Source organism: Typopeltis vanoorti, chromosome 9 (genome assembly GCF_054136105.1).
Source record: "Typopeltis vanoorti isolate ZY-2024b chromosome 9, IOZ_Tvanoo_1.0, whole genome shotgun sequence".
Lineage (NCBI taxonomy): Eukaryota > Metazoa > Arthropoda > Arachnida > Uropygi > Thelyphonidae > Typopeltis > Typopeltis vanoorti.
Window position 1 is genome coordinate 124,933,919 of NC_143557.1, and position 26,926 is coordinate 124,960,844.

The following is a 26,926-nucleotide window of genomic DNA, read 5'->3' on the forward strand; positions in this document are numbered from 1 at the left end:
ATAATGGTTGTGAATTTAGCAAAATGCAAGATTATGCACTTTGGGTTGATGGTACTGAATTGCAGGAAACTGAGAAGGCTAGGGATCTGGAAGTGATGGTGGGCAGAGAAATGAAGCTCAGATAATATATTACAAAAGTTGGCAAAATAGGTGAAAAGATTACTTAGATGTTAAAGAACATATTGAAAGGGGAGAGACCAGGAGGGAGGCTGTTATTACTCTTTATAAGACTATGCATAGATGTGATCACCTGGGGTTCTTGGGAATGAGAAGGTGGTGGAAAGTATTCAGAAGAATATGATCAAATTGGTGACAGCCCCTTAAGAGGACAAATTAAAAGTATATGGGATGCAAAGTTTGATTGACAGGCAGAAAAGAAAGGATGTGATAGAAAGTTATCAGTTACTAAAGAATTCTACACCTCCAAATAGAAAATTAGAATAATCAGAGAAAATGTGTTGAATGATTTGCAATTCTAATTTATTGCAGAGAAAATGATTATTACCAAATATGAATTAGAATCATCTAAATCTATGTACTTTAGATTATGTAACCATGTAAACACATGAAAATGTAATATAAATTATAAGAAAACTTTTTCTAATTTCTAAACTAAGAGAAATATTCTAATTTTATTGTGAATGTTATTTGAAAACATTCACAAAATTAGAATAATATTTAACATGGTTCAAAATATTAGATTATTCCAAATTTTTCCAATTCGTTTTGAGGAGAACACAGAAATAGCATATATTTCAGTAGCTGCAGACTAACTTGTGTGTGAGAAATCGTTTGCACGTGGATTTCAGTTAATCATTTGCTAAACATGGGTCGAACAAGTGACACATTGGAAGCTAAGAAATTTTGCATGGTGTTTCTACACAAAAAATGCCAAACTCAACAGTTTATAGCTAATGAATTGAAATGTTCTCAAGCAAGCATAAGTAGAGTATTGAGACAGTATTCTATTAAGTGGAGTTTTTAAAATAATCACCAATACAGTCGATAACAACATCAAGAGATGAGAAGAGACTGAAGAATATAGTGAAGAAAAACTGCTTCCAAAGTGTAAGGTATTTTCACAGGAGGTTGAAAGAATGTCTCTAAATCTACAACGCTGAGACATCTTCAGAAGTTGGGTTTTCAATCACATTTGTCTGAGACAAAACCGCATATGACTTCAAAGCAAAAGGCAGCTAGAGTGCAATGGTGTAAGAAGACTGTCGTGAGGTCAAGAGGACTAGAAAAAGGCACTTTTTAGCAATGAAAGTATATTTTGTGTGTCCCATGATCATCAAGGCATACATGTTTGGTATCTTAAGCAAGAAGAATCTGATAAAGAATGCATGAAATAAACAATGCATGAATTCAGTGAAATTTGCAACCTCTGTCAAAGTATAAGCTTGTATGACCGCAGAGAGTCCAAGTAGGCTGTGTATTGTGTATGAAAGAACTAATTCCAAAGTGTACCAAGAAATTCTTGAGCATTTTATGTTATTGGCATTGGAAAATTTATATGACGGTAATTTCCTCTTTCAGCAATATTCAGCTTCTTGTCACACTTCCAAAACTACTACTATTTGGCTCAAAGAAGGGTAAATCAATGTAATTCCTTGAAGGCAAATTCACCAGATTTAAACCCCATTGAGAATTTGTGGGAAATTATCTGAAGAAACATCTTCAAGAAGTTGCCCAGTTAGACAAAAACCTGTTTCTAGGCTGCAGACCATATGGGCATGTTTTTTGATAAAAAAAAAAGATTGTGAACTGCTAGTAAATAATATGCCCAACCATTTATAAACGGTCATAACAGCTAAGGGAATAAAGTGCTAATTATCATGTTGTTTCCCTTGGACTGTAATTTTCTTGCATTTATTTTCACTTTTCTAATATTTTGAACCATGTTAAAAATTATTCTAATTTTGTGAATGTTTTCAAATAACAGTTTTCTTATACTTTATATTACAATTTTATATGTTTACATGGTTATCTAATCTAAAAGTACATAGATTCAGATGGTGCTAATTGATATTTGGTAATAATTATTTTCAATGCAATAAATTAGAACTGTAAATCATTCAACACATTTTCTTTGATTATTCTAATTTTTTGATTCGGAGGTGTATAAAGACTGACAAAAAGAAATTTTTCAATGCACAATGAGGAGAAAATGAGATCTAGGTGTCAACCCTGGAAGTTGTGTACAGATGTGCAAACTAGATTTTTTGGAGAATTATCAAAATGGACTGCCAGAGTAGTCATAAGTGTAAATAACAGTTAAAACGGGTCTTGCATAGCGAGTCTTCCGATTCTATGGAGATAACCTGAGTTATACAATGTTTCAGAAGTGCCATGACTTTTCTGGAACACTACCAAGAGATCTTACTTCTTCAGTGGGAAGAACATTTATAAAGTCTGTGTACACACATGACACTGTGCTACAAAAATTATATGGATATCCAAGCAGACTTTTCATTAAATATTGATGAATACAGGTATTTTAATCAATTTTTCCTTGCTAAAATGGCAGTAAATTCCTGTGATGAAATTGGGCTTTGCAAGACCAAGAAGAATGACTGTTATGGGAGATTTTAACTACAGCAGTATAAATTGGGGAGAGTAAGATGCATGTAGCAATAAGAGAATGGAATTTCTAGAATTCTTGAGGAACAAATGTCTTAGGCAACGTGTAATAGAGGGAACAAGAGGTTCAAGAGTTTTGGATTTGGTGATAGCATCAGAAAAGTTGATAATAACTGAGATGAGATCTCTCCCACCAGTTGGAGAGAGTGACCATGTGGATTTGACTTGGAAGATGAATAGACATGCAGTAGTATCAAAAAGATAGGAACGTATGTGGAATTATAAGGCAGGTGATTATAATAGTCTTAGACATCAACTTGGGGAAGTTACATGGAGGGAGGAATTGGAAGGCTGGGATATCATTAGTGCTGGTGAAATGATAAAGGATTATTTGTTGGCAGCAACAGTAAGCTGTATTCCACGAGTGAAGAAGCGGATACAATTTGGAGTAAAGTGGATGACAAACAATATTAAACAGGAACTGCAGGTGAAAAAGATATTATGGAAGAGATATAAGGAGAGGAGTGGAGAGCAGATGCATGAAAAATATAAGACTTGGGTCAGGAGAGTGACTAGTATGGTAAGGAAGGCAAAACTGGAATATGAGAAGAGATTGGCCCTAAGATCCAAAGAAAATCCTAGGGAATTTTTTAGCTATGTGGCCAGCAGGAGAAGGAATGATTGTGGAAGAATGAAATTGCGGGATAAAAATGGGAATAGAGTGATTGATGCAGAGGACATAGTGGAATTGTTCAATGAACACTTTATTGGAGTATTTCATCCTGTAGGGGTAAATTTTAATACTAGAGGGATAGGGCAGGTTCGAGGTTTAGAGGTGGAGGAGGAGAGTACTGAATACTCTGGATGTGTAAAGCTGTGGGAATGGATGGTTTTTCACTATGAGTTTTGAGAGAATGTGCTAAAGAACTGACAGCTTCTTTGACCATAGCCAGGCTTTTCAATGAAAGTCTGGCTATGGGAACAGTGCCCAGCCCAGCCCAGCCCAGGGAATGGAAGGAAGGTAAGATAGTGCCATTGCATACAGGCGGTAACAGACTGGAAGTGTCCAATTATAGGTCAGTTTGTGTGTCATCAGTAGTTGTTAAGATTTTGGAGAAATTAGTTAGGGACCGTATACAGCATTGAGCAGATGAGGGTAATGTTATCTGTGAGAGTCAACATGGATTTGTGAGGGGGGCACTCTTGTTTTAGTAATATGCTGGCCTTTTATAATAAAGTTACAAGAGCAGAGGATGAGGGAAAGGCACATACTTCCATTTTCTTGGATTTAGCAAAGGCATTTGACAGGGTGCCACATATGATAAGCTGATATTTAAGTTGCAGCATGTGGGTTTGGATGTCAGGTTGGTCAACTGGATTCAGGATTGGCTGTCTGATAGGTATCAGAGAGTTGTGTATGGTGGAGCAATTTCAAGGAGGCAGAGGGTTACAAGTTGGGTCCCACAGGGTTTGGTACTGGGACCTATATTATTTAACTTTTATATCAATGACATTGTCAGTGGATTTCAGGGGGATATTTAGTTGTTTGCGGATGATGTGAAGCTCAGAAAGGTTATTAGTAATAGTGCAGATGTGATAGCCCTGCAAGAGGATTTGAATAAGCTAGATATATAGGCAAATGATTGGGGGGTGTCAGTTTAATGCAGCAAAATGTAAAGTCTTGAGGTTTGGGACACATCGATGGGATGCTGCATACTCTATTGGAAGAGCTATACTGGAGGAAGTAGGGGAGACAAGAGATCAGCAGTTGATGATTGATAGACACCTGAAATTCAAGCGACATATTGCAAAGGTGGTGAAGGTAACACAGAGGATTGCTGCAATAATGAGAAGGACGCTGACCTGCAGAGTTATCATTCCATTGTATAAGAACCTGATCAGACCACACTTAGACTATTGTTCTCAGATTTGGTCCCCAGGATTTCAAGGGGATAAATTAACTGTGGAAAGTGTACAGAGGTGGATAACAAAGACAGTTTCAGGACCATGCAATGTTATTTATGAGGATGGCTGAGGAAATGTGGACTGCAGAATTTGATGGATAGAAGGAGAGGTTGATTGAGACTTTTAAAAACTGTTTTGAGGTGGTTACAGGGTTGACACTGGGGAGTTCTTTCACTTGGTTGAACAGCAGGAAGGAGTGATGACAAGGGACCATCCCTGAAAGTTACGAAAGGAAACTGTGAGCAAGGGGCTGAGAAGTGGTTTCTTTGGATGGAGGGTAGTTGAACCATGGAATGCATTGCCTGATAGAGTGGTGAGAGCGAAAACGGTCAATGAGTTTAAGGAGTGGTATGATAGACTTTGTGTTTTCTAGGAGGAACCTCCCACTATGAGTCTTGATAGACTTTGTGTTTCCTAAGAAGGACCTCCTGATGAGTCTTTTGACTCCATGGAGGCCTGAATAATAATAATAATGAAATTGTTCAATTCACAAAATGAGATTCTGACTATTCTAAAAGGAACTCTATAGCAATTTTTCTCAATGCACACTATACTGTAGAATGCAAAAATATTTAAAAATCTCTATTACAGACCTAAATTTATACATATGCATGTATAAGTGAAAAAGTTTTAAGAAACCCAGTATTTCTCTCAAATTCAGATTGAATTCAGGTCACAGGTCTGCAAACTCTACATCATTCCTTCTGTTCAACCCTGTGTATTGATTCATTAACTATCCTCACTCTCCTTCTCAGTTCACCACTATCATAGCTTAGCAGCTGACTTACAAACTTGCTCTTCTTTTTCAGTTCATCCTTCATGGGTTCCAGCCAAAATGATTAATTCTTTTACATTTCCTTTCTGCATTCTGACAGCATTACTAATATCATTAATTTCTGCACTAGGGAAACAAGATTTTCCAGCACTCCCTCCCTTAAGCATAGAATACCATAAAAAATTATATGCTTACACTCTTTCTCTGATTTATTCTTACGATTTTCTTTTTGGCTCCAGACTTCTTGCTTTTTCCTGTTCTCACTTTGACTAATCTCTTGCTGTTCCTGCAACCTTTCATCCCATGCTTTGCCATGCGAAGGACTACATGCCAGCACACTATTTCTTTATTCAGGTCTTCTACATTCTCCTGAACTTTGCCCACTACACTTTCAATATTATCACCAATATTTACATTTTTCTAGTCTTCTATCAATAACCTCTATTATCATGTAATTAGTCTCTCTGCATTCACTCTCAACAAAACATTTATTACATGCTCACTCACCAGTTTCACTCTCCTTCCACAAATTTTTCAACTGTTGCGATGAATATATTTACCAAATTTTACACTGGAATCAAGCAAATTTAGCTACCCCAACAAATGGCCACCATTGTTCTGCTAAGCATAGGTGCCATACTAACAGTATATAGTTTAAGGAAATATAAATGTTTTACTTTTGTATAAATAACTCAGTCTATCTCGCACACTTATAAAACAATTAAAAACAATAATTTAACTCTGTATTATTACGAAAAATTTGAAACAAAATTAATTAATTTTTTTTTTTTTTTTTTTTTTTACAGCGTTACAAATCGACAATGTTCACCAAATTTCCTCGAACCTGAACTCCAAAGAGATACTGGAAAGAGTCCAGAGATGATAAACTAAGGTTGTTTCTTTTCTCTGGAATGTTCAGTATGAAGATGACTGAGGAAATGAGATTTGCAAACTCTAGTGGATAGGACAAGGAAGGAATATGATTAAGATCTAAGTTGGTAAGGGGTTATTACTAGATTAATAACCCCTTACCAACTGGATGAGGTTTTTCGTAGAATGGGGGAAACAAGAGGCCATCCCTGGAAGCTGTATAAGGAAGTTGTAAGTAATAGGTTTTATGCATGGAGTGTGGCAGGTAATCAGAATGCATCACCTGAGATTGTAGTGAGTGCAGAGGTGGCAACTGCATTTAAGGCAAGATATGACGAACTCTGTGTGTGTGCGAGAGAGAGACTGGGTTCTTCCGACAATGAGTCTTTGACTCCATGGACGTCTGATAATTATTATAATAATATCTAATGACATTGTCATGATTGAAAAAAACTGCAGACTACATTAGCTAAGTGTCAAAACAGACAGCTACTGTACTCATTTTAGACAAATTATGGACTATACAATCATGTTATAAATAACTATATTAATTTCAAAATGATGTTTCAACCTTCATTGGAGTATACACATATATATACAGATACAAGCTTAATTACATTTCACACAGTATGCTAAGAGACAATGATTTGATCAACAATTATTCTACTGGCATGACCTCTAGTGAAAACAGAATATTAAAAAAAAAATAAATAAATAAATACAAATAAAAATAAATAAATAAAAAATAAAAATAAAAATAATTAATTAAAACTACATTAAACTAAATTCTATTTAAGATAACATCAGAGAAACATTCTTTCATATAGATAGTTTTCTTACAGTAACAATGATGTCCCAATTTAACATGACAACTATATTAGATTTAAGATTCTGGATTACTTATGGTCTTATTTATAGTCAGTTCTTAGGGAGAAAGGTTAAGTGGGTAGAATATGTGTCTTCCATATGCTTGGGATTTTTAGACCATCATTATTGTTAAGATTAAGGTGGTTGATAAGAATCTCACAGGCTTCCTTAAATTTATGTTCATACCATGTTTTGGGGTGATGTAAACAACTGGTGCTTTTCCAGTCAGAAAGGCCAGCTTCACCATAGTTGTTGGTTAGTTATTATATTTAATGAGTCATTTATGTTCCTTTTGTCTGATAGGAATTGTGCATCCTGTTTTCCCTATATAGGGTAGATTACAGGGGCAATAAATACGGTATACACCAGGGTGGGCCAGCGGAGGAAGTGGGTCTTTAGATGAGTTGAGTAAGCTCTTTAATTTTGCAGGGGGTTTAAAGGTGGCTTTAAGGTTGTATTTCTGTAATATTCTGTTTATTTTTATCTAATGTCCCTTTAATGTATGGAATGGTTATAGTTTTATTGTAGTCTAGTTTATCTTTGTTTTTTAGTGAGGTCTTCTAGAGAATTTTGTTGATAGTATTTTGGCTGTAATCATTTTTTAGGAAAGCATTGCTGATAATTTTAAATTCATCATCAAGCACATTTTCATTGGAACAAACCTTCAAATCCCTGTTTTTTAGAGTATTAATGACACCTAGTTTTTGTGTTGGGTGGTGGTAGGAGTTTATGTGTATATATTGGCCAGTATGTGTCGATTTTTGGTAAATAGTGAAGGAAAGAGTGCCAGACGGAAGACATGTGACAAGTGTATCTAGAAATGGAAGTGTGTTCTGCTTTTCAATCTCAATTGTGAACTGTATGCCTTTAGCCTTGGAATAGTGCCATGTGTTGTGAATACAAGACAAGTGGTAGAATCATGGAGCAAAGATAAGTTTTCTTTTTCATAATATTTTCGAACAATTGTATGCATTTTGCTGAAAATTTATTTATTAGTTATAGTGAGACTAAATATGCAATAATTATTGAGGTTCTCTAATAACTTTGTGTATTATAGTCACAGTAAATGAAGGCAAAATGGTAATCGGAACTAGAATAACCAGATGGGAGGAGTATTGTTGATGATAGCTGATGAGCTGCAGCCAAGGAGAATAGAAGTTGAATAGCAGGATAGAGAAAAGAGCACATTTGAAGCCATTTGGTGTGAGATTGTGGCTAGCAGAACAAAACATCCAATTGGGTGCTTCTATAGACCAGGTGATGGAAAAGATGGTGGTGACAGTATGCACAAGCAAATAGAAGAAATGAGTGGAAGGAGGGTAATTATTATGGGAGATTTCAACTATGGTCGCATTGATTGGAGTGAGGAGAGAATACACGGGAGGAAGGAATTGGATTTTATGCAGTTACTAAGGGATAACTATCTGCGACAGCATGTAATAGAAAATACTAGGGGTCAGAGAGTGCTTGACCTAGTAATTACATCTGAGGATTTGGCTGTAACAAATATGACCACATTGCCACCAATTGGTGAGAGTGATCATAGGGTCTTGACTTGGGAGGTGGCTAAAGGTGTGGAATTTACAATTAAGACAGGGTGCATGTGGAATTATCAGGCTGGAAAGTATGATAAGCTTAGGAGTTTGATTGGTTCAGTGCCATGGCATGTACAACTGCAAGGACTAGAAGTTGATAGTGCATGGGAGGCAGTTAAGAAGTGTTTGCATGAAGCAATGGCTGACTGTATACCTAGAGTCCGAATAATAAATCAAGTAGGGGTTAAATGGATGAATAACACCATTAAACTTGAGCTGCAAAAAAATGAAACAACTATGGAGGGAATTTAAGGAGAAAGGCGACCGGCAGGCACATGAACGGTATAAAGCGCAGGCCAGAAGGGTAATGAGTGTGGTAAGAAAAGCAAAAAAGGATTACAAAAGAACATTGGCCATGCAGGCTAAAGAGAATCCTAAACAGTTTTTTAGATATGTTGCAAGTAAAAGGAAAAATGTATATGGCAGAATGATTTTAAAGAATGCCGATGGTAGGGAGGTAACTGAATCAGTTGATATAGTTGAGTTACTGAGTGAGCACTTTGCAAGAATATATCATCCAGCTGGCGACATTGCAGAAACGAATGAACCAGTAGATTATACGGGAATTGTGGTGAATGAAGTGGAGGTGAGTAGTCTATTGCATAACCTCAATGTCAATACATCTGTGGGATTGGATGGTATACCAGCTCGTGTCATACGAGAAGAGGCTAAAGAATTGTCAGTACCCTTGACCATTTTGTTTAATTTGAGTCTCGGGTCTGGGTTAGTCCCGAGCGGGTGGAAAGAGGGGAAAATAGTTCCACTGCATAAAGGTGGTTCCAAGACTGCTGTTGTAAATTACCGACCGATTAGCATATCAGGAATCATTGTCAAGGTCTTAGAGAAATTAGTCAAGGAAAGAATACAGGATTGGATAGATGAAAATGGGATATTGTATGGGGGACAACATGGTTGTGTGAAGGGTAGATCATGCCTCAGTAACTTGCTCATGTTTTATAACACAGTGACGGCTGAACTGGATAAGGGTAATGGGTTTACAGTGATTCTACTGGACCTTGCCAAGGCCTCTGACAGGATACCACATGGAACCCTAATCAGTAAACTGGAGCAGATGGGGATGGATATAGGGTTGGTGAGATGGATAGGAGGGTGGTTGAAGGAGAGATACCAGAGAGTGGTTTATTCAGGAGTGGAGTCTAAAAGACGGCTTGTGACTAGTGGAGTGCCACAGGGCTCTGTTCTTGGACCACTGCTTTTCAATTTGGTCTTCAATGATATAGGAAAGGATTTGAGAGGAAGTGTTCACTTGTTTGCTGATGATGCAAAGTTAGGTAGAGCAATTGTGAGTGCACAGGATGTCAAAATTTTACAGGATGATTTGGATAGTTTGGAGGACTGGGCTAGGAAAAATGGATGTCAATTTAATGTGGCAAAGTGTAAGGTTATGCATATTCTGGGGTGAAAAGAATAGCAGCAGTATATCACATTGGTGGAACCGTACTCCAGGAGATTGATGAGGCCAGGGATTTGGGAGTGTTGGTGGATAGGGAATTGAAGTTAAGGGGCATATTGCAAATGTGGCTAAATCAGCTCATCAAATCACTTGGTTACTGAAGAATACTTTAACGAGCAGAGACAAACAAGTTGTTGTTCCTCTGTATCGAGCCTTGATAAGACCCCATCTGGACTACTGTGCCCAGTTATTAGCACCAGGGTTTTTTCGTGATGGGGAGGAAGTAGAGTGGATCCAGAGATGAGTGACCAAGATGATAGCAGGTCTGTGGAATGAACCTTATGAGAATAGGTTGAAGATTTGTGGGTTACAGAAATTTGTCGATAGGCGGAAGAGGGGTGATATGATTGAGACATTCAAATTACTGAAGGGTTTCTATAAGATTAATCCAGAAGATATTTTTGAAAATAGGACTGGTGGTGGGAGGACTAGGGGCCATGCATGGAAGCTGGGCAAGAATGTGGTTGACAAGGGTGTTAGAGCTACGTTTTTTACTTGGAGAGTCGTGAATGAGTGGAATAAGCTGCCGGAGTCTGTTGTGGGTGCTATGACCATGAATGAGCTCAAGGCAAGGTATGATAGATACTGTGTGATGTCGAATAGTTGTTCTTGACCTGATGTTAGGGCCTCCCTCGATGAGTCTGTCGACTCCTTGGAGTTGCCCGGAATAATAATAATAATAATAATGTCTGGCAAGAAAATCGAGCGTAGTGAACAGAATAGATTTTTTATGGTGTTTGTTGTTGTGAGTATAATATTTATGTGCAGGCGAATGTGGCAGATGTCTTACCAAGAGTAGTGAGGAGGGAGGGGGGGGGGTCTGTAGAAAGAGTGATATTTTAATGGACTGCAGTGATTTAAATGAAAGTTGATAACAAGGAATGAAGAAGATTAATTGAAAGGCAAAAGATAATGATGGGCAGAGGACTAAGAATGATATTAGCCAGATGGGTGAGTGAGAGAACATGAGTGCAGAAATGAAAAGCAAAACCAAGTGTGAGCATGGAAATGGGAGTGAGACTGACTGACAAAATAAAAGTAGGCATGACTATGGGAATGGAAGAAAGCCTGACTGATTTAGCAAAAGCAGTTCCCTGCTTTTGCTAAATCAGATATGAAAGAGCATACAACTGATGGAATGAATTGAAGGGTGCAATTGTTAAGATGAGAAATGAGATTAGACATATGGTGGATATAAATGGAAAAATGTACAATAAAATTAAAGATGGTGGAGAAAAAGAAGTTCAAATGATTCAAGAGATACACTGTACACAAATTCTATTATAAAAGGTTTGGTGGATGAGAGGGTGCACAAGGTCTGTTTCCAAAAGGGAGGTTAAACGGGGGGGGGGGGGGGGGGGGATTGATGCTCTGGATACAAGAAGTAAGTGTATGAGGAGATAGTTGTAAGTTTTTCCACTTGGTTATACCATAAATTAAAGATACCAAGAAATTATACTGTTGGTTTAATCCTTTATCCAAGTATAAGCAAACAAATTTGCATCTGAACTATTTTCAGGACTGGGGCAACTCGTATAAAAAGCTAATGACTTCACATCACTTGCCTTAGCATCCCATAATGCAACCAGACCGGTTTCGACCTTTACTGAGGTCTCATCAATGGGAGCCAGACCAAGAGGTGATACTAAGATTGGAGTAATGCAGAAGTCATATTTTCATGTACGAGTAGCAAAAAGGTGTCGTAACTTATTATTAAAATACTCTAGATTACAGATAGTTGTTGGAATTTTTTCCACTTGGTTATACTATAAATTAAAGATACCAAGAAATTATATTCTTGGTTTAATCTTTTATCAAAGCATAAGCAAACAAGTTTGCACCTGAGTTATTTTCAGGACTGGGACAACTCGTGTAAGAAGCTCACATCACTTGCCCCAGTCCTGAAAGTAGCTTAGGTGCAAACTTGTTTGCTTATGCTTGGATAAAGGATTAAACCAAGAATATAATTTTTTGGTATCTTTAATTTATAGTATAACCAAATGTGGTAAAAATTCCAACAGCTATCTGTAATCTAGAGTATTTTAATAATAAGTTACGACACCTTTTGGCTACTCGTATACGAAAATACGACTTCTGCATTACTTCAACCTTAGTATCACCTCTGGGTCTGGCTCCCACCAATGAGACCTCAATAAAGGTCACACCCAGTCTGAGTAGTGACCCTTCCCATAATGGATAGCATTATAGATGTCAGCAAGGAGATGTGCTGTGCATTATGGATCAAACGTGTTTGCTTACTTGGATAAAGGGTTAAACCAAGAATATAATTTCTTGGTATCTTTAATTTAAAGTGTATGAGAAATTTAGTCGTGGTGGGAACAAATGATTTTGGTTGGACACAGGAAAATGTGAGAATGGATATCAGAAGATTATCAAGAAAAAGTGCTTTGATTACTGAGGAGAGTAAAATGCAACAGTGTGGTAGGAAAAGTAATTGCTGTGTTACCTGAGGATGATGATGAGTTGAGATGGCAAGCAAAAATCATGAATAATATGCTAGTAGATCTATGTGAAGAAAAAAAGAGTGCAGTTTGTTGATGTGTAGAATGCATATAATAGGATGTGTATAATAGGGAATGATTAAATTTAAATGGATTTGGTGTACCAAATGGAAAGACTGCTGCTAGAAGGAAATGTAATGAGTGATGTGAAAAAGGTATCTGCAATAGTCAGAAGTGATGCTAATTTTATCCATATATTAGACCTACACACGAAAGGTTGGAGGACCTATACCAAATCAGTATTATATGTGGGCAAGAGGGTAAGAAAAAAGGAGCAATCTGTTCAAATTTTTTTGAACAGCTAAAGATTGTATTCTTTGGGGAAGGTTAGTTTTAATATCAATAAGTGTAAGGTGTTGCATTTTGTAGTGCAGAAATATAAGGCTGTGTAATATATTGATGGTGCTGTACTACAGGAAGTGAATGAGATTAGAGATTTCGGAGTGATGGCTGACAGTAGACTGAAGGTTAGAGGACATATTGTCAGGGTTGCACATTGTAGTGCTGCTATGATAAGAAGTACTCTAACATGCAAGGATAAGGAAGTGGTTGTGCCACTGTATAAGGCACTGGTCAGACCACACTTTAACTATTGTGCTCAGATCTGGTCAACTGATTTTCAATGTGATGTGGAGACATTGGAGAGGGTCCAGATTAGAGACTAAGACAATATCAGGACTTTGGTGGAATGCTAACTATGGAGAGAGGTTGAAGAGATGTAGATTGCAGAGTTTGATGGATAGGAAGAAGAGAAGTGATATGATAGAGACGTTTAAATTAGTGAGAGGATTTTATCAGATTAATCCAGAGGGGATTAGAAAAAGAGTAGAAGGTGAGAGGGGAAGAACCAGAGGTTATTCCTGGAAGTTATGTAAAAGTGTGGTGAAGGGTGTGAGGAGTAGATTTTTTATATGGAGAATTGTCCGTGAATGAAATGCATTACCAGAATGTGTTGTTAATGCAAGGAGTGTTAAGGACTTTGAGATTCTATATGATAAATATGTTATCAATTGAATGAACCTCCCACGATGAGTCTGTCGACTCCAAGGAGGGTGATCTGCTCTCTGGAATAGCCTCCTCAGCTATTCCAGAGAGCAGAAGTAGATGGAATGAGAGAGAAGGCAGAGAAGTTGGTTTGGCAAGTTTCAAGCTGGACTGTAAACCAGTGATGGCTAGCAGTAGCTGCTGTTTTTTATGATTAGGGAGAAATGATAGTAGCCAATTCAGAGCATTGTCTGTAGAAGTATCAGTAGAACAGACATAAAGCAGACACTATCCAATGAGAGAAGATTTTGGTGCATCACTCCATCTTAGCAATATACCATGGTTGCATAGATTTGGAATTTATAAACAGTAAGAAGCTGTAAAGGTGTGAAGCAGTGTTTGAATAGAAGATTACACCAAGTTTCTTGGCAGCTGCAGGATCTATATCCCAAATGTTTTTGTTTGTGATAGGAAAGGTTGGAGAAGTAAGCCAGTCCAAGGAGGGACTAGCTTACATATCCCAATATCAAACGCTGATTGTGTTTGGATATCAGGTGATTACTGAAGATTATAGGAAGGGATCCAAGATCTCTCTCTCTCTTATGAGAGATCAGTAAAGACTGAGTTTTGGTGGCATTACAGTTGACAAAGTTGTCCTTGCTCCCCACTGATATATAGATAGAAGATCAAGATTCAGGAGATTGGTCAAGGTGAATCTTGAGACTTCTAACAATTGGGCACTACAAGGTTTGTCCAATGAAAAGGAGAAATGCAACATACTGTCATCTGCAAAACAATGAAGAGAATTTGAAGTCTGTGAGAGAAGGTCATTTATATACAGAAGGAAAAGAGTGGGTGAGCATACAGAACTTTAAGGTACTTCATCATTGGTGGGAAATCTGAGAAGAGAAACATCCACCATGATTCATAGTGAGTGGCCAGTGAGAAAGTTTACAATCCAGTACAGAGAGTGGAAGGAAGAACATAGAATGTTAAGTATTAGCTAAAGAATGTTAGGTATTAATAGAATAGCACTGTTAAGTATGCCCTGTGCTAAACTCAGTCAAATGCTTTTGAGATGTTGAGAATGATTGAATTTCTCCAAATTTTTCCATATCTTGAATCCCGAAACCCATGGTGAAGGCTGGAAGATCAGCTGTGAATCAAGAGTAGAAAAATCCATATTGTCAGTCACTGATTAGTTGATGGGTTTCCAGGTGATGAAGAACTTTGCTGTTGATGACCTTCTCTGTAGTAATAAAAAAGAGAGAAACCAGAAGCGAGAGTAACTGGACAGTAGTTTGTAGATTGACTTTTATCCCTTTTCTTTGGAATGGGCTGGATGAGAGCCTGTTCCATGCTGTAGGGGAGATGCCAGCTGAATAGAACAGATTGAAGAGGTAACAGAGAATTGGTGTTAGCTCTGGGGCGCAAGTTTTTAACACAATAAGCAGATACCATCGGGACCCCAAAAGCCTTGTTTGTGTTTAGGTTATTAAGGATTCTTTGCATTTCTTTCTGGAAGAAGACTGTGCGTGACAGAGTGACTGGTTCTCATTAATGTGGGAGGTTCTTTGCTCTGATAATCAATGCAGGAATGCAAAGAGAAGAGTGATAAAAGTAAGTCGGCTTTGTCATTGAGTTATGTGGCTATGATACCATCTGGATGTGAAAGGGAAAGAAACACTGGTGGATCAAAGGTAAATCCAATCACCATGACAAGAGACCAGAAGGCATAACTCCATCCAGACAGTAGGGAAGTTTGCAGCATTTGGTCCTTTCAAAGTCTGATTCAGATTTGATGATGGTTCTTTTTACAGCCATTGCAAGCTGTGATATAGGAAGCAAACATCTGGAATTTTGGTCTTGAGTCACTTTGTGGTATGCCGAGTTTTTTTTTTTTTTTTCTTGTACTGCAATGGCACACTTTTGCAAGAACCAAGGCTTGGATTGTGGGCAGGGATTTCAGGTGGAATGAGGGATGAAGGACTTTATTCCTTGTGAGGATGATTTTTGTTAATCAGTCTGAGCAGGTTTTTGGATCAAGAGAAATGAAACTGTAGTCAGACCATGAGAAGGAGGTGTAGAAGTCATGGGGAGCATTCCATCTGGCAACTTTTTAATGGCAAAGGACACAAGTCTAAGAACTGTTGGGTGAAAGTTGTTCCATAGCAAAGGAGACTTTTATGAAGTTGTGTTCCAAGTTACCAAGAGGAGAACTGACATCAAGAGTATAATTGGAAGGGGAGCTTGTTAAGAAGAGATCAAGTGGTTGGCAGATAGGAGAGAATTGTCAAGTATTCCAGTGGGAGACTGATAATCTGTGATAAGTCATTGCTAATGGCATATATCTTGGAATCCCTGTCTGCTTGCTCAGTGAAACTAGAGAAGAGAACCCAATTTGAGTTAAGATGAATGCACAAGTGCTGCCATAAGTGAGACCAAAGTGATTGTGAACAGGAATCAGAGTAGTGAGATGAGAATGTGAGAACAGGAATTTACTGACAGAGAGAGTAGTTAAGTGGAAAGGAGAGATAAAATTATTATTATTATTCAGGCCTTCAAGGAGTCAAAAGACTCATTGTGGGAGGTCCTTCCTAGGAAACACAAAGTCTATCATACCACTCCTTAAACTCATTGATCGTTCTCGCTCTCACCACTCAATCAGGCAATGCATTCCATGGTTCAACCATCCTCCATGCAAAGAAACCACTCCTCACCCTCTTGCTCACAGTTTCCTTTCGTAACTTCCAGGGATGGCCCCTTGTCATCACTCCTTCCCTCTGTTCAACCAAGCGAAAGAACACTCCAGTGTCAACCCTCTAACTACCTCTCAATAGTTTAAAAGTCTCAATCATATCACCTCTCCTTCTTCTTCTATCCGCCAAACTCTGCAGTCCACATTCCCTCAACTGATCCTCATAACTAACATTGCACAGTCCTGAAACTGTCTTTGTTATCTGCCTCTGTACCCTTTCCACAGTTAATTTATCCCCTTCAAATCCTGGGGACCAAATCTGAGAACAATAGTCTAAGTGTGGCCTGATCAGGGTCTTATACAGGATTCTGCAGGTCAGTTTCCTTCTCATTATTGCAGCAATCCTCTGTGTTACCTTCACCACCTTTGCAATATGTCGCTTGAATTTCAGGTGTCTATCAATCATCAACTGCTGATCTCTTGTCTCCCCTACTTCCTCCAGTATAGCTCTTCCAATAGAGTATGCAGCGTCCCATCAATGTGTCCCAAACCTCGAGACTTTATATTTTGCTGCATTAAACTGATACCCCCAATCATTTGCCCATATGTCTAGCTTATTCAAATCCTCTTGCAGGACTACCACATCTGCACTATTACTAATAACCCTTCTGAGTTCACATCATCCGCAAACAACTAAATATCCCCCTGAAATCCATTGACAATGTCATTGATATAAAAGCTAAATAATATAGGTCCCAGTACCAAGCCCTGTGGGACCCAACTTATAACCCTCTGCCTCCTTAAAACTGCTCCACCATACACAACTCTCTGATACCTATCAGACAGCCAATCCTGAATCCAGTTGACCAACCTGACATCCAAACTCACATGCTGCAACTTAAATATCAGCTTATCATATGTGGCGACCTATCAAATGCCTTCGCTAAATCCAAGAAAATGGCAATATATGCCTTTCCCTCATCTACTGCTCTTGTAACTTTATTATAAAAGGCTAGCATATTACTGAAACAAGGGCACTCCCTCACAAAGTCCATGTTGACTCTCACAGATAACATTACCCTCATCTTCACGATGTTGTATACGGTCCCAAACTAATTTCTCCAAGATCTCAACAACTACTGATGACACACAAACTGGTCTATAATTAGACACTTCCAGTCTGCTACCGCCCGTATGCAATGGCACTATCTTACCTTCCTTCCATTCCCTGGGCTGGGCACCGTTCCCATAGCCAGACTTTCATTGAAAAGCCAGGTCAAAGGAGCTGTCAGTTCCCTAGCACATTCTCTCAAAACTCCTGGTGAAATACCATCCAATCCCACAGCTTTACTGACATCCAGAGTACTCAGTATTTGGAACACGTTCTCCTCCTGCACCTCTAAACCTCGAATTTGCCCTCTCCTTCTAGTATTAAAACCTTCTTCTCCAGGATGAAATACTTCAATAAAGTGCTCATTGAACAACTCCACTATGTCCTCTGCATCAGTCACTCTATTCCCATTTTTATCCCACAATTTCATTCTTCCACAATCATTTCTTCTCCTACAGGCCACATAGCTAAAAACATTCCCTTGGATTTTCTTTGGATCTTAGAGCGAATCTCTTCTCATATTCCAGGTTCACCTTCCTTATCATACTAGTCATTCTCCTGGCCTGAATCTTATATTTTTCATGCATCTGCTCTCCACTTGTTTCCTTATATCTCTTCCATAATATCTTTTTCACCTGCAGTTCCTATTTGATATTGTCTGTATTCCACTTTACACCAAATTGTGTCCACTTCTTCACTTGTGGAATACAGCTTAATATTGCTGCTAACAAATATTCCTTCACAATTTCCCAAGTACTAATGATATCCCGGCCTTCTAATTTCTCTCTCCATGAAACTTCCCCAAGTTGATGTCTAAGACTATTATAATCGCCTGCCTTATAATTCCACATACATTCCTGTCTCTTTGATACTCCTGCATGTCTATTCATCTTCCAAGTCAAAACCACATGGTCACTCTCTCCAACTGGTAGGAGAGATGCAATCTCAGTTATTATCAACTCTTCTGATGCTATCACCAAATCCAAAACTCTTAAACCTGTTGTTCCCTCTATTATATGTTGCCAAAGATATCTGTCAAGAATTCTAGAAATTCCATTCCCTTGTTGCTACATACATCTTCCTCTCCCCAATTTATACTGATGTAGTTAAAATCTCCCATAACAATCATTCTTCTTGCACTTGCCAAGCTCAACTGTCTAAACATCTCTTGGTCCCCTCCCTCTTTTCTCCTTGGTTTGTGGCAACACCCCCACTAAATATTCCATCTTGCCTATCTCTACCTCACACCATATGCTTTCAAAATCATTACTGTCACTGCCTTCGACTCTTAGGGGACATAGGTCATCACTTATCAAAAGCAGTACTCCACAACCAAACTTTCCCTTTCTATCCTGCCAAAAAATGCTGTACCCTGCTACTTCTATTCCTGTTATTATATCCTCCTCTGTCAACCATGTCTCAGTGATCCCAATAATCTTTGGCCAGGCTGATGCTATCAGTGCCACCAATTCCTCTCCTTTATTCCGGATACTGCTGGCATTAGTATAAAGCATAAAAAGGCCACTATTTCTATACCCAGCATTATCCCCTCTAGACTCCACTGGGCTCAGCACTACCTGATGTTGTCCCCCCTTCTCCCAAGTACCCTTTCCCACAAGAACAGCAATCTCTCTAGATGCCTGTGTCCCTCCTCATTCAAATGCAAGCGGTCTCTCGCATACAATTCCTCTCTGTCCTCAAACATTCCCCAAGCATCCACACATCCAATCCTCTCTTCTGACACATTCTAGCTATTACTGCTCTTCTGCTCAGCTCATCACAATCATACCTAGGCAACATGCACACCATCTTTCCTCTCTGCATCTTCTTTCGTACTACCTCAAGCAAGAATCTTATATCTCTCACTGCACAATTTACATTACCTCTCAAGTCATTTGTTCCTACCATCACAATCATCTCATCCACCCTTTCACCCCTCTTAATTGCCATAGCCACACTTTCTATTGTTCCTCCAGCAAACACTCTTCACGCATCCTACCTTGCACACCACGGATCATTGAGTCACCATACGTTACACCTCTTACCATTCCCTCTCTCCTACTGTTTCCATTCTCTCCTCTTCTATCATTCCCATAATTCTCTCATTCCCTCTCTTGCACTTATGCTATTCATCCTATTCTCTCCTCTTCTATCATTCCCATAACTCTCTCTCATTCCCTCTCTTCTACTGTTTCCATTCTCTCCTCTTTTATCATTCCCATAGCTCTCTCTCTCTCATTCGTTCTCTTCCACTTATCCTATTCTCTCCTCTTCTATCGTTAACATAACTGTCTCTCATTCCCTCTCTTCTACTGTTCCCATTCTCTCCTCTTCTGTCATGCCTATACCTCTCTCTCATTCCCTCTCTTCTACTGTTCGCATTTGCTCCTCTTCTATCATTCCCATACCTCTCTCTCATTTCCTGTCTTCTATTGTTTCTATACTCTCCTATTCTATCCTTCCCAAAGCCTTCTCTCATTCACTCTCTCCTACTGCTTCTATTCTCTCCTCTTCTATCATTCCGAAAACTTTCTCTCACTCCTACTCTGATTTGCCTTGCATACATCTCTTCCATTCTCCTAATCTCATCTTTCATACCTCTCATCTTGTTCACAAGATATTCCACCTCCTCTTTCAGTTCATCTGTCCCTCTCTGCAAGTTAGTCACTCTTACAAAATTGTTGCAGTGATTGAGTTTATTCACCCAAAAACACAATAGTTGGGATAAGTTGAACATGAGTGAATGAGAAGGATATCCTGAAAGGAATAGAAATAAAAAGACAGGTTGGTGGAACCATGGAATGCATTGCCTGATAGAGTGGCGAGAGCAATAATAGTCAAGGAGTGGTATGATAGACTTTGTGTTTCCTTGGAAGGACCTCCTGTGATGAGTATCTTGACTTCATGGAGGCCTGAATAATAATAATAATAGAATGTTTATCATGAGGTATGATAGATTGAGATACAAGGGGAAAATAGTGGCAGCAATTTGAGCAATATGGTGTGAGGTTGGTATGATGAGATATTTAGTTGGGTGTTACTATAGGCCAGAGAAGGTGGCGGACAAAATCAAATGCATAGGTAACTTGGATTAGTGAGCAAGAGAGGTGATCATTATGGATCATTTTAATTATGGCAATACTGATTGGAATGAAGAGATAGCAGTAGAGAATAACAAGAATGAATTTCTTGAGTTCTTAAGGACAATTACCTTAAGCAATATGTAATGGAGAGCACATAACGGTTGAAGTCTTAGATCTAATCACATCAGATTCCTATAAGTTCAACATTGCAATTACATGATGTAATGACTTAACTAGCCTTGCAATGTGGCCTCCAAACTCAATATCTACTATCATGCTTTTTATTTTTTCTCTTTGAATCTTTTTATTTCTTCACCAGTTTCACAACTACTTACAAAACCAATTAACTAATATACTTAATTTCAGACTAAATACCACCATTCCAACTGACTCCTGTCAGCCAGCCCAATAACAAACTAATTTTGCATACCATTCCCTTTAGCTTGTAGAATCCCATATAATACTTTGACAAAATCCAGAAGTACATTTGTAATCCTTCTATATTTTATCAAGATAATTTCATTATACAAGAATGGAACCAAAACTGATACAGCCAATTATAGACCAATCTCTGGAGTATCTCTAGAATAGTCATTAAGGTATTAGAGAGGCTAGTCAAAGACCACATTCATACATGAATAGGCACCTTAATTCTTTATAGACCTAAAACCAAGTCATACTCTCCTTTTCTGTGTGTCAATACAAACATTGGCTAGTGGCAGCAGTATATCATGATGTCCTATCTGTGCCATTCTTTTTATTTCATAGTTTTTTGCTCCAGTTGTTAAGTTACTTACATAGGAAATTCTTGGTCTACCTATTGGCTTCTTTCCTTCCATCATTTCCATATTAAGTCAAGTCTCTTGTTGATGTGGTTTATTAATGACTACTCTTCTTCATCTTCAACCATGTTTAGAGCTTTGTTAGTCTTTCTTTCTATCCATTAGAACTTGTCTTCCTTCTCCATTATCAAAGCTCAAATGTTTCCAACTTTTTGGTGTCTTGTTTTGTTAAAATTCAAGTCTCACAACCATACAGTAGTGCTATGCTTCATTTGTATGTTTTTACTAGTATCTCTTTTTTTTTTTTAATTGAATGCTGGATCATTTACTAGTAAAAGTGTTTCTTCTTTTTTGAAAACTTTTTTAGTCAAGTCTATTTTTGTTTTTACATCTGATTGGCTTATTCCGCCTTCTGTAATTAGACTCCTAAAGTATTTAAAGGAAGTTACTTGTTGTATCGGGTTGGTATTTATTTCTAAATTTATTTTCATGGGATTCGTTTTACTTGTGATAAGCAGTTTAGTTTCTTATAATTAATGTTAGGCCATATTGTGTGAAAAGATTGTGGATTTTAGTGTGTCCTCATTATCAGCAGTAACATCATTAGCAAATTGGAGCCAGTTAATTGCAATTCTATTTATCTTAATTCCTGTTTCTATTAGTTCTGTTAATTTATTATTATTATTATTATTATTATTATTATTATTATTCAGGCCTCCAAGGAGTCAAAAGCCTCATCGAGGGAGGTCCTTTCTAAGACATAAAGTCTGTCAAGACTCATCGAGGGGAAGTCCCCCCCTGAGAAACACAAAGTTTATCATACCACTCCTTAAACCCACTGACCGTTCTCGCTCCCACCACTCCATCAGGCAATGCATTCCACGGCTCAACCACCCTCCACACAAAGAAACCACTCCTTACCCTCTTGCTCACAGTTTCCTTTCGTAACTTCCAGGGATGGCCTCTTGTCATCACTCCTTCCCGCTGATCAACCAAGCGAAAGAACTCCCCAGTGTCAACCCTGTAACCACCTCTCAACAGTTTAAAAGTCTCAATCATATGACCTCTCCTTCTTCTATCCACCAAACTCTGCAGTCCACATTCTCTCAGCCGATCCTCATAACTATCCTTGTACAGTCCTGAAACCATCTTTGTCATCCGTCTTTGTATCCTTTCCACGGTTAATTTATCCCCTTCAAATCCTGGGGATCAAATCTGAGAACAATAGTCCAAGTGTGGTCTGATCAGAGACTTATACAACGGAATGATAACCCTCTTATCTCTGCAGGTCAGTGTCCTTCTCATAATAGCAGCAATCCTCTGTGTTACCTTCACCACCTTTGCAATATGTCCCCTAAACTTCAGGTTTCTATCAATCATCAACCCCAGATCTCTTGTCTCCCCTACTTCCTCCAGTATAACTCCTCCCATAGAGTATGCAGCATCCCATCGATGTTTCCCAAACCTCAAGACCTTACATTTTGCTGCATTAAACTGATACCCCCATTCATTTGCCCATCTATCTAGCTTATTTAAATCCTCTTGCAGGGCTACCACATCTGCACTATTACTAATAATCCTTCCAAGCTTCGCATCATCCACAAACAACTGAATATCCCCCTGCAATCCACTGGCTATGTCATTGATATAAAGGTTAAACAATATAGGTCCTAGTACTGAGCCCTGTGGGACCCCACTTGTAACCCTCTGCCTCCTGGAAACTGCTCCACCATACACAACTCTCTGATACCTATCAGATAGCCAATCCTGAATCCAGTTGACCAATCTGACATCCAGACCCATGTGCTGCAACTTAAATATCAGCTTATCATGTGGCACCCTGTCAAATGCCTTCGCCAAGTCTAAGAAAATTGCAGTATATGCCTTTCCCTCATCTAATGCTCTTGTAACTTTATTATAAAAGGCTAGCATATTGCTAAAACAAGAGCGTCCTTTCACAAATCCATGTTGATTCTCACAGATAACATTACCCTCATCTGCCCAATGCTGTACACGGTCCCTCACTACTTTCTCCAAGATCTTAACAACTACTGATGACACACAGACTGGCCTATAATTAGACACTTCCAGTCTGTTACCACCCTTATGCAATGGCACTATCTTACCTTCCTTCCATTCCCTGGGCACCTTTGCCAAAGCCAGACTTTCATTGAAAAGCCACGTTAAAGGTATTGTCAATTCCCTAGCACATTCTCTCAAAACTCGTGGCGAAATACCATCCAGTCCCACAGCTTTACTGACATCCAGAGTACTCAGTATCTGAAACACACTCTCCTCCTGTACCTCGAGACCTCGTACCAGTCCTATCCCTCTAGCATTAAAACAGACTCCTCTAGGATGAAATACTCCAATAAAGTGTTCATTGAACAATTCCACTATGTCCTCTGCATCAGTCACTCTATTCCCATCATTAATGTAGAAATTAAACAGTATAGGAAAAAAGAGAACATTCTTGTCTTACACCTTCATGTATCCTTGCTGTTTTAGTTTTGCTACTAATTGTTTCTATTTGGGCTTCTTGGAGCACCTGTAGAAATTGCCTTCTATCTCTTCAATCTACCTTTATTATTTTTAAGATTTTAAACATTTTGTTCTAGAAAAGGATTTTGATAACACTATATCATTGAGAATGGGGATGATGGGAAATACAGCCTCCAACTTCTGTTCTACTCAAGCTTCCCTTAGAGCTGAAATCGCCTATGTTTGCCAAACCTTCCTGTCCAATGGTTACAATGCCAAAAGATTGATAAATTATCCATCCCTTCCACTTCTTTACATCCCACTAGACATAAAGCCTACAGTGATGCCATTACTATTCCCTAAATCTGGGGCACTTCATAAAAAATAAGCAGAACTTTGGGCCCAGTTTTATTCAATGCTATTTAATACTGCAATATCTCAAAAAAAGTGTTATGAATGCACCAAATACAACAACACAAAAATCAGCAGCAATATACTTTCAAACATGGATTTTTCTCAGTTAAAAAATAAAATAAAATAAAATAAATAAATAAAAAAAATAATAATCACCTGATTTACATTAGCTTTACACAAATGGATTTCTCACTGAATAGCCTGAACCCAATTTTCTGTTTCATTTTTTATTCTAAAAAGCTTCCCTACCTACTACTTTTTCAATTTTCATTTCATTTGTCTCTGCTCAACCATGCTATTTCCTCACTCTCATTTCCATTTGATTTCAATGATATTTTATCACATAATCTCTCTAATTTTTCCATCCCACAAAAACAAACAAACCAGCCAAAAGAAAGTATGACATTATGCCATGTACACTGCTTTACTAGCCTTATCTACTTCGGCTGCAATTCAAGTCAACTAACCAATCTCTCTAAACTTAATAAACATACACTTTGCTTGCACAAAGACTCATTTGAAACTCACTTTTTTTTTCTCTCCACTACTTATAAATTTATTTTATACACATATTCCAGCTATTTATTCCTTCTGCCCAGAGCCAGCAGACTTTCACACATACACTGCTGATTAGCATGTAATATTTCACAGTTTCACATAATTTGATGAATAAGTTAACAGCACTATAATAAATTTAGTTTAATCCTTTATCCAAGTGAGTCCAGATATATAACTAAATTTATTATAGTCTAACCAAGTGAAAAATAAACTTTCAACATCTTTCTCTAAATCCAGAGTAATTTAATAAAAAAAAAAAAGATGGCAAACCTTTTGGCAACTCCTATAGGTAAAGATGACCTTGCTATTGCTTCTGCCTGGTATCTCCAACTCTGGGCCTGGCTCCCACTGAAGAGACCTCAATAAAGGTCGAAACTAGTCTGGGAAGTGGCCAATCCCTTAATGCATAACATTATACATATCTGCAAGGAGATGTGTTTTGCATTATGGGAGATACTGGAATAGGAGTGTTGGTAGCTTGCTCCACCTTTGCTACGAGTTGCCTTGTGTTATACTACTTACCCAGGTAAGATAGTACAACACCATATTCAGTCCTGAAAATATTTTCAGGTGCAAACTTTGTTTGCTCTCACTTGAATAAAGGATTAAATTAAATTTATTATAAGTTAACAGCACACTTAACAAATATATACTGCTAGAAAGTTCAAAATTTTCTGAAAATTTATATTTACCTGAGTAGTTACATCGTGACACACAAAATGCTTTAGCAAAGGTTTATCATGGGTGCACAACAAGTTTTCAGCAGTGCATAAAATATTCACAGGAATATGAGGAAAAAAGATAAACCAATTCTGAAACCAATTACCTAAAAATAAAACATATATGATTTCATGCAATTATTTAGTAAATAATTAGTCTATATTTCATAAGAATGAAAAATTTTATAATATAAATGTAAAAATTATGATAAAGTAATGCTGAAATTAGTAAATACGGTTCTATATCAAAAAGAGGAGGGGGATTTGTGTGTGTGTGTGTGTGTGTGTGTGTGTATTCCAGCTATTTATTCATAAATTATTTCTTCCATAGATTATGTGTGTGTGACCACACACATAATCTATGGAAGAAAAAACTAGCAAATAAAAAAAGCTAGAATATGCAGAAAAACAACAGTTTGTAGTGTGTGGTGAATTACGGCAGTATTTTAAAACTTACAGTTTGTTTATATTGAGCAATACTGAGCCTAGTAAACAAGTGAGTGACTAATGTCACCACACTTAGTTCAGTGGTTGCATTTTTCATTAACTAACATAACAATAGGCTTAAGTGCATATTAAACCTTAGCATATGAAATGAACCCAGATATATAGGTCCAAAAATTTCACAAATTCAATACCCATCTCTAACCTATAAAACATAGTACAGACAACGTGACCTACAATCTTGCAAAACAGTTAAAAAATCACATTTTCTGTCAGGAGAAATTGTTCCCCATTTCACCAAGAATTCTATTCACCTTACTTAAAAAATTTAACCTAAAATTGTTTTGAAAGGAATTTTGGAAGCAACATCAATTAGTTTTAAGTAGAATAAAAATGAATATCATGTTGAAAAGAACTGTATGTAAGAAAGTCTTAAAAACAATTGAAGATGAGCAGCTTTTACAGGTAAACTGTACACTCAACTATACAAACATTATTATTATTATTAACAGAGCCCTCCAGGGAGTCAGATACTCATCAAAGGAAGCCACGTGCCACACGCACCAGCTATCATACTTGTTCTTGAATTCATTCACACTGCTTGCACACACATCATCCAATGGCAATCCATTCTAATCATGCACCACACTAGAGAAGATCTAGAGAAAAAATCTAGATCTCACCACTTTCTTGGCAGCATTCATTCTCAGCTTCCAAGGATAACCTTTTGTCCTTTTCCCACCCTTCATAAAATGAAAAATTCCATTAAATGAAATCCTGTATCAACGTTTCATTAGTTTATAAGTCTCAGTCATATCACCCCTCTTTCTCCTGTTTGCCAGTGTCAGCAATCTACAATCAATATTCCACAATCCTGATATCATTTTAACACTCTCCTTTGCACTCTATCAGAATCACAACAGAAACCAGGAGACCAGACCTGCACACAATAGTCTAAGTGAAGTCTTATCAAGGCCTTGTACAGAGGCAAAATGACATCC

The 26,926-nt window shown here is 37.9% G+C and overlaps 1 protein-coding gene across 4 annotated transcripts in view; it reads right to left on the reverse strand.

Annotated features, from left to right (window-relative positions):
• The window catches only part of LOC150103503 (TBC1 domain family member 31), a 449,146-nt gene that overhangs the window by 156,365 nt on the left and 265,855 nt on the right, over positions 1-26,926 (reverse strand). For all 4 annotated transcript variants that reach the window (XM_090398075.1, XM_090398077.1, XM_090398074.1 and 1 more), the window contains one exon: positions 25,455-25,588. In XM_090398075.1, coding sequence (XP_090254201.1) covers positions 25,455-25,588 — 134 coding nt within the window. The remainder of the gene's footprint in view (positions 1-25,454; positions 25,589-26,926) is intronic.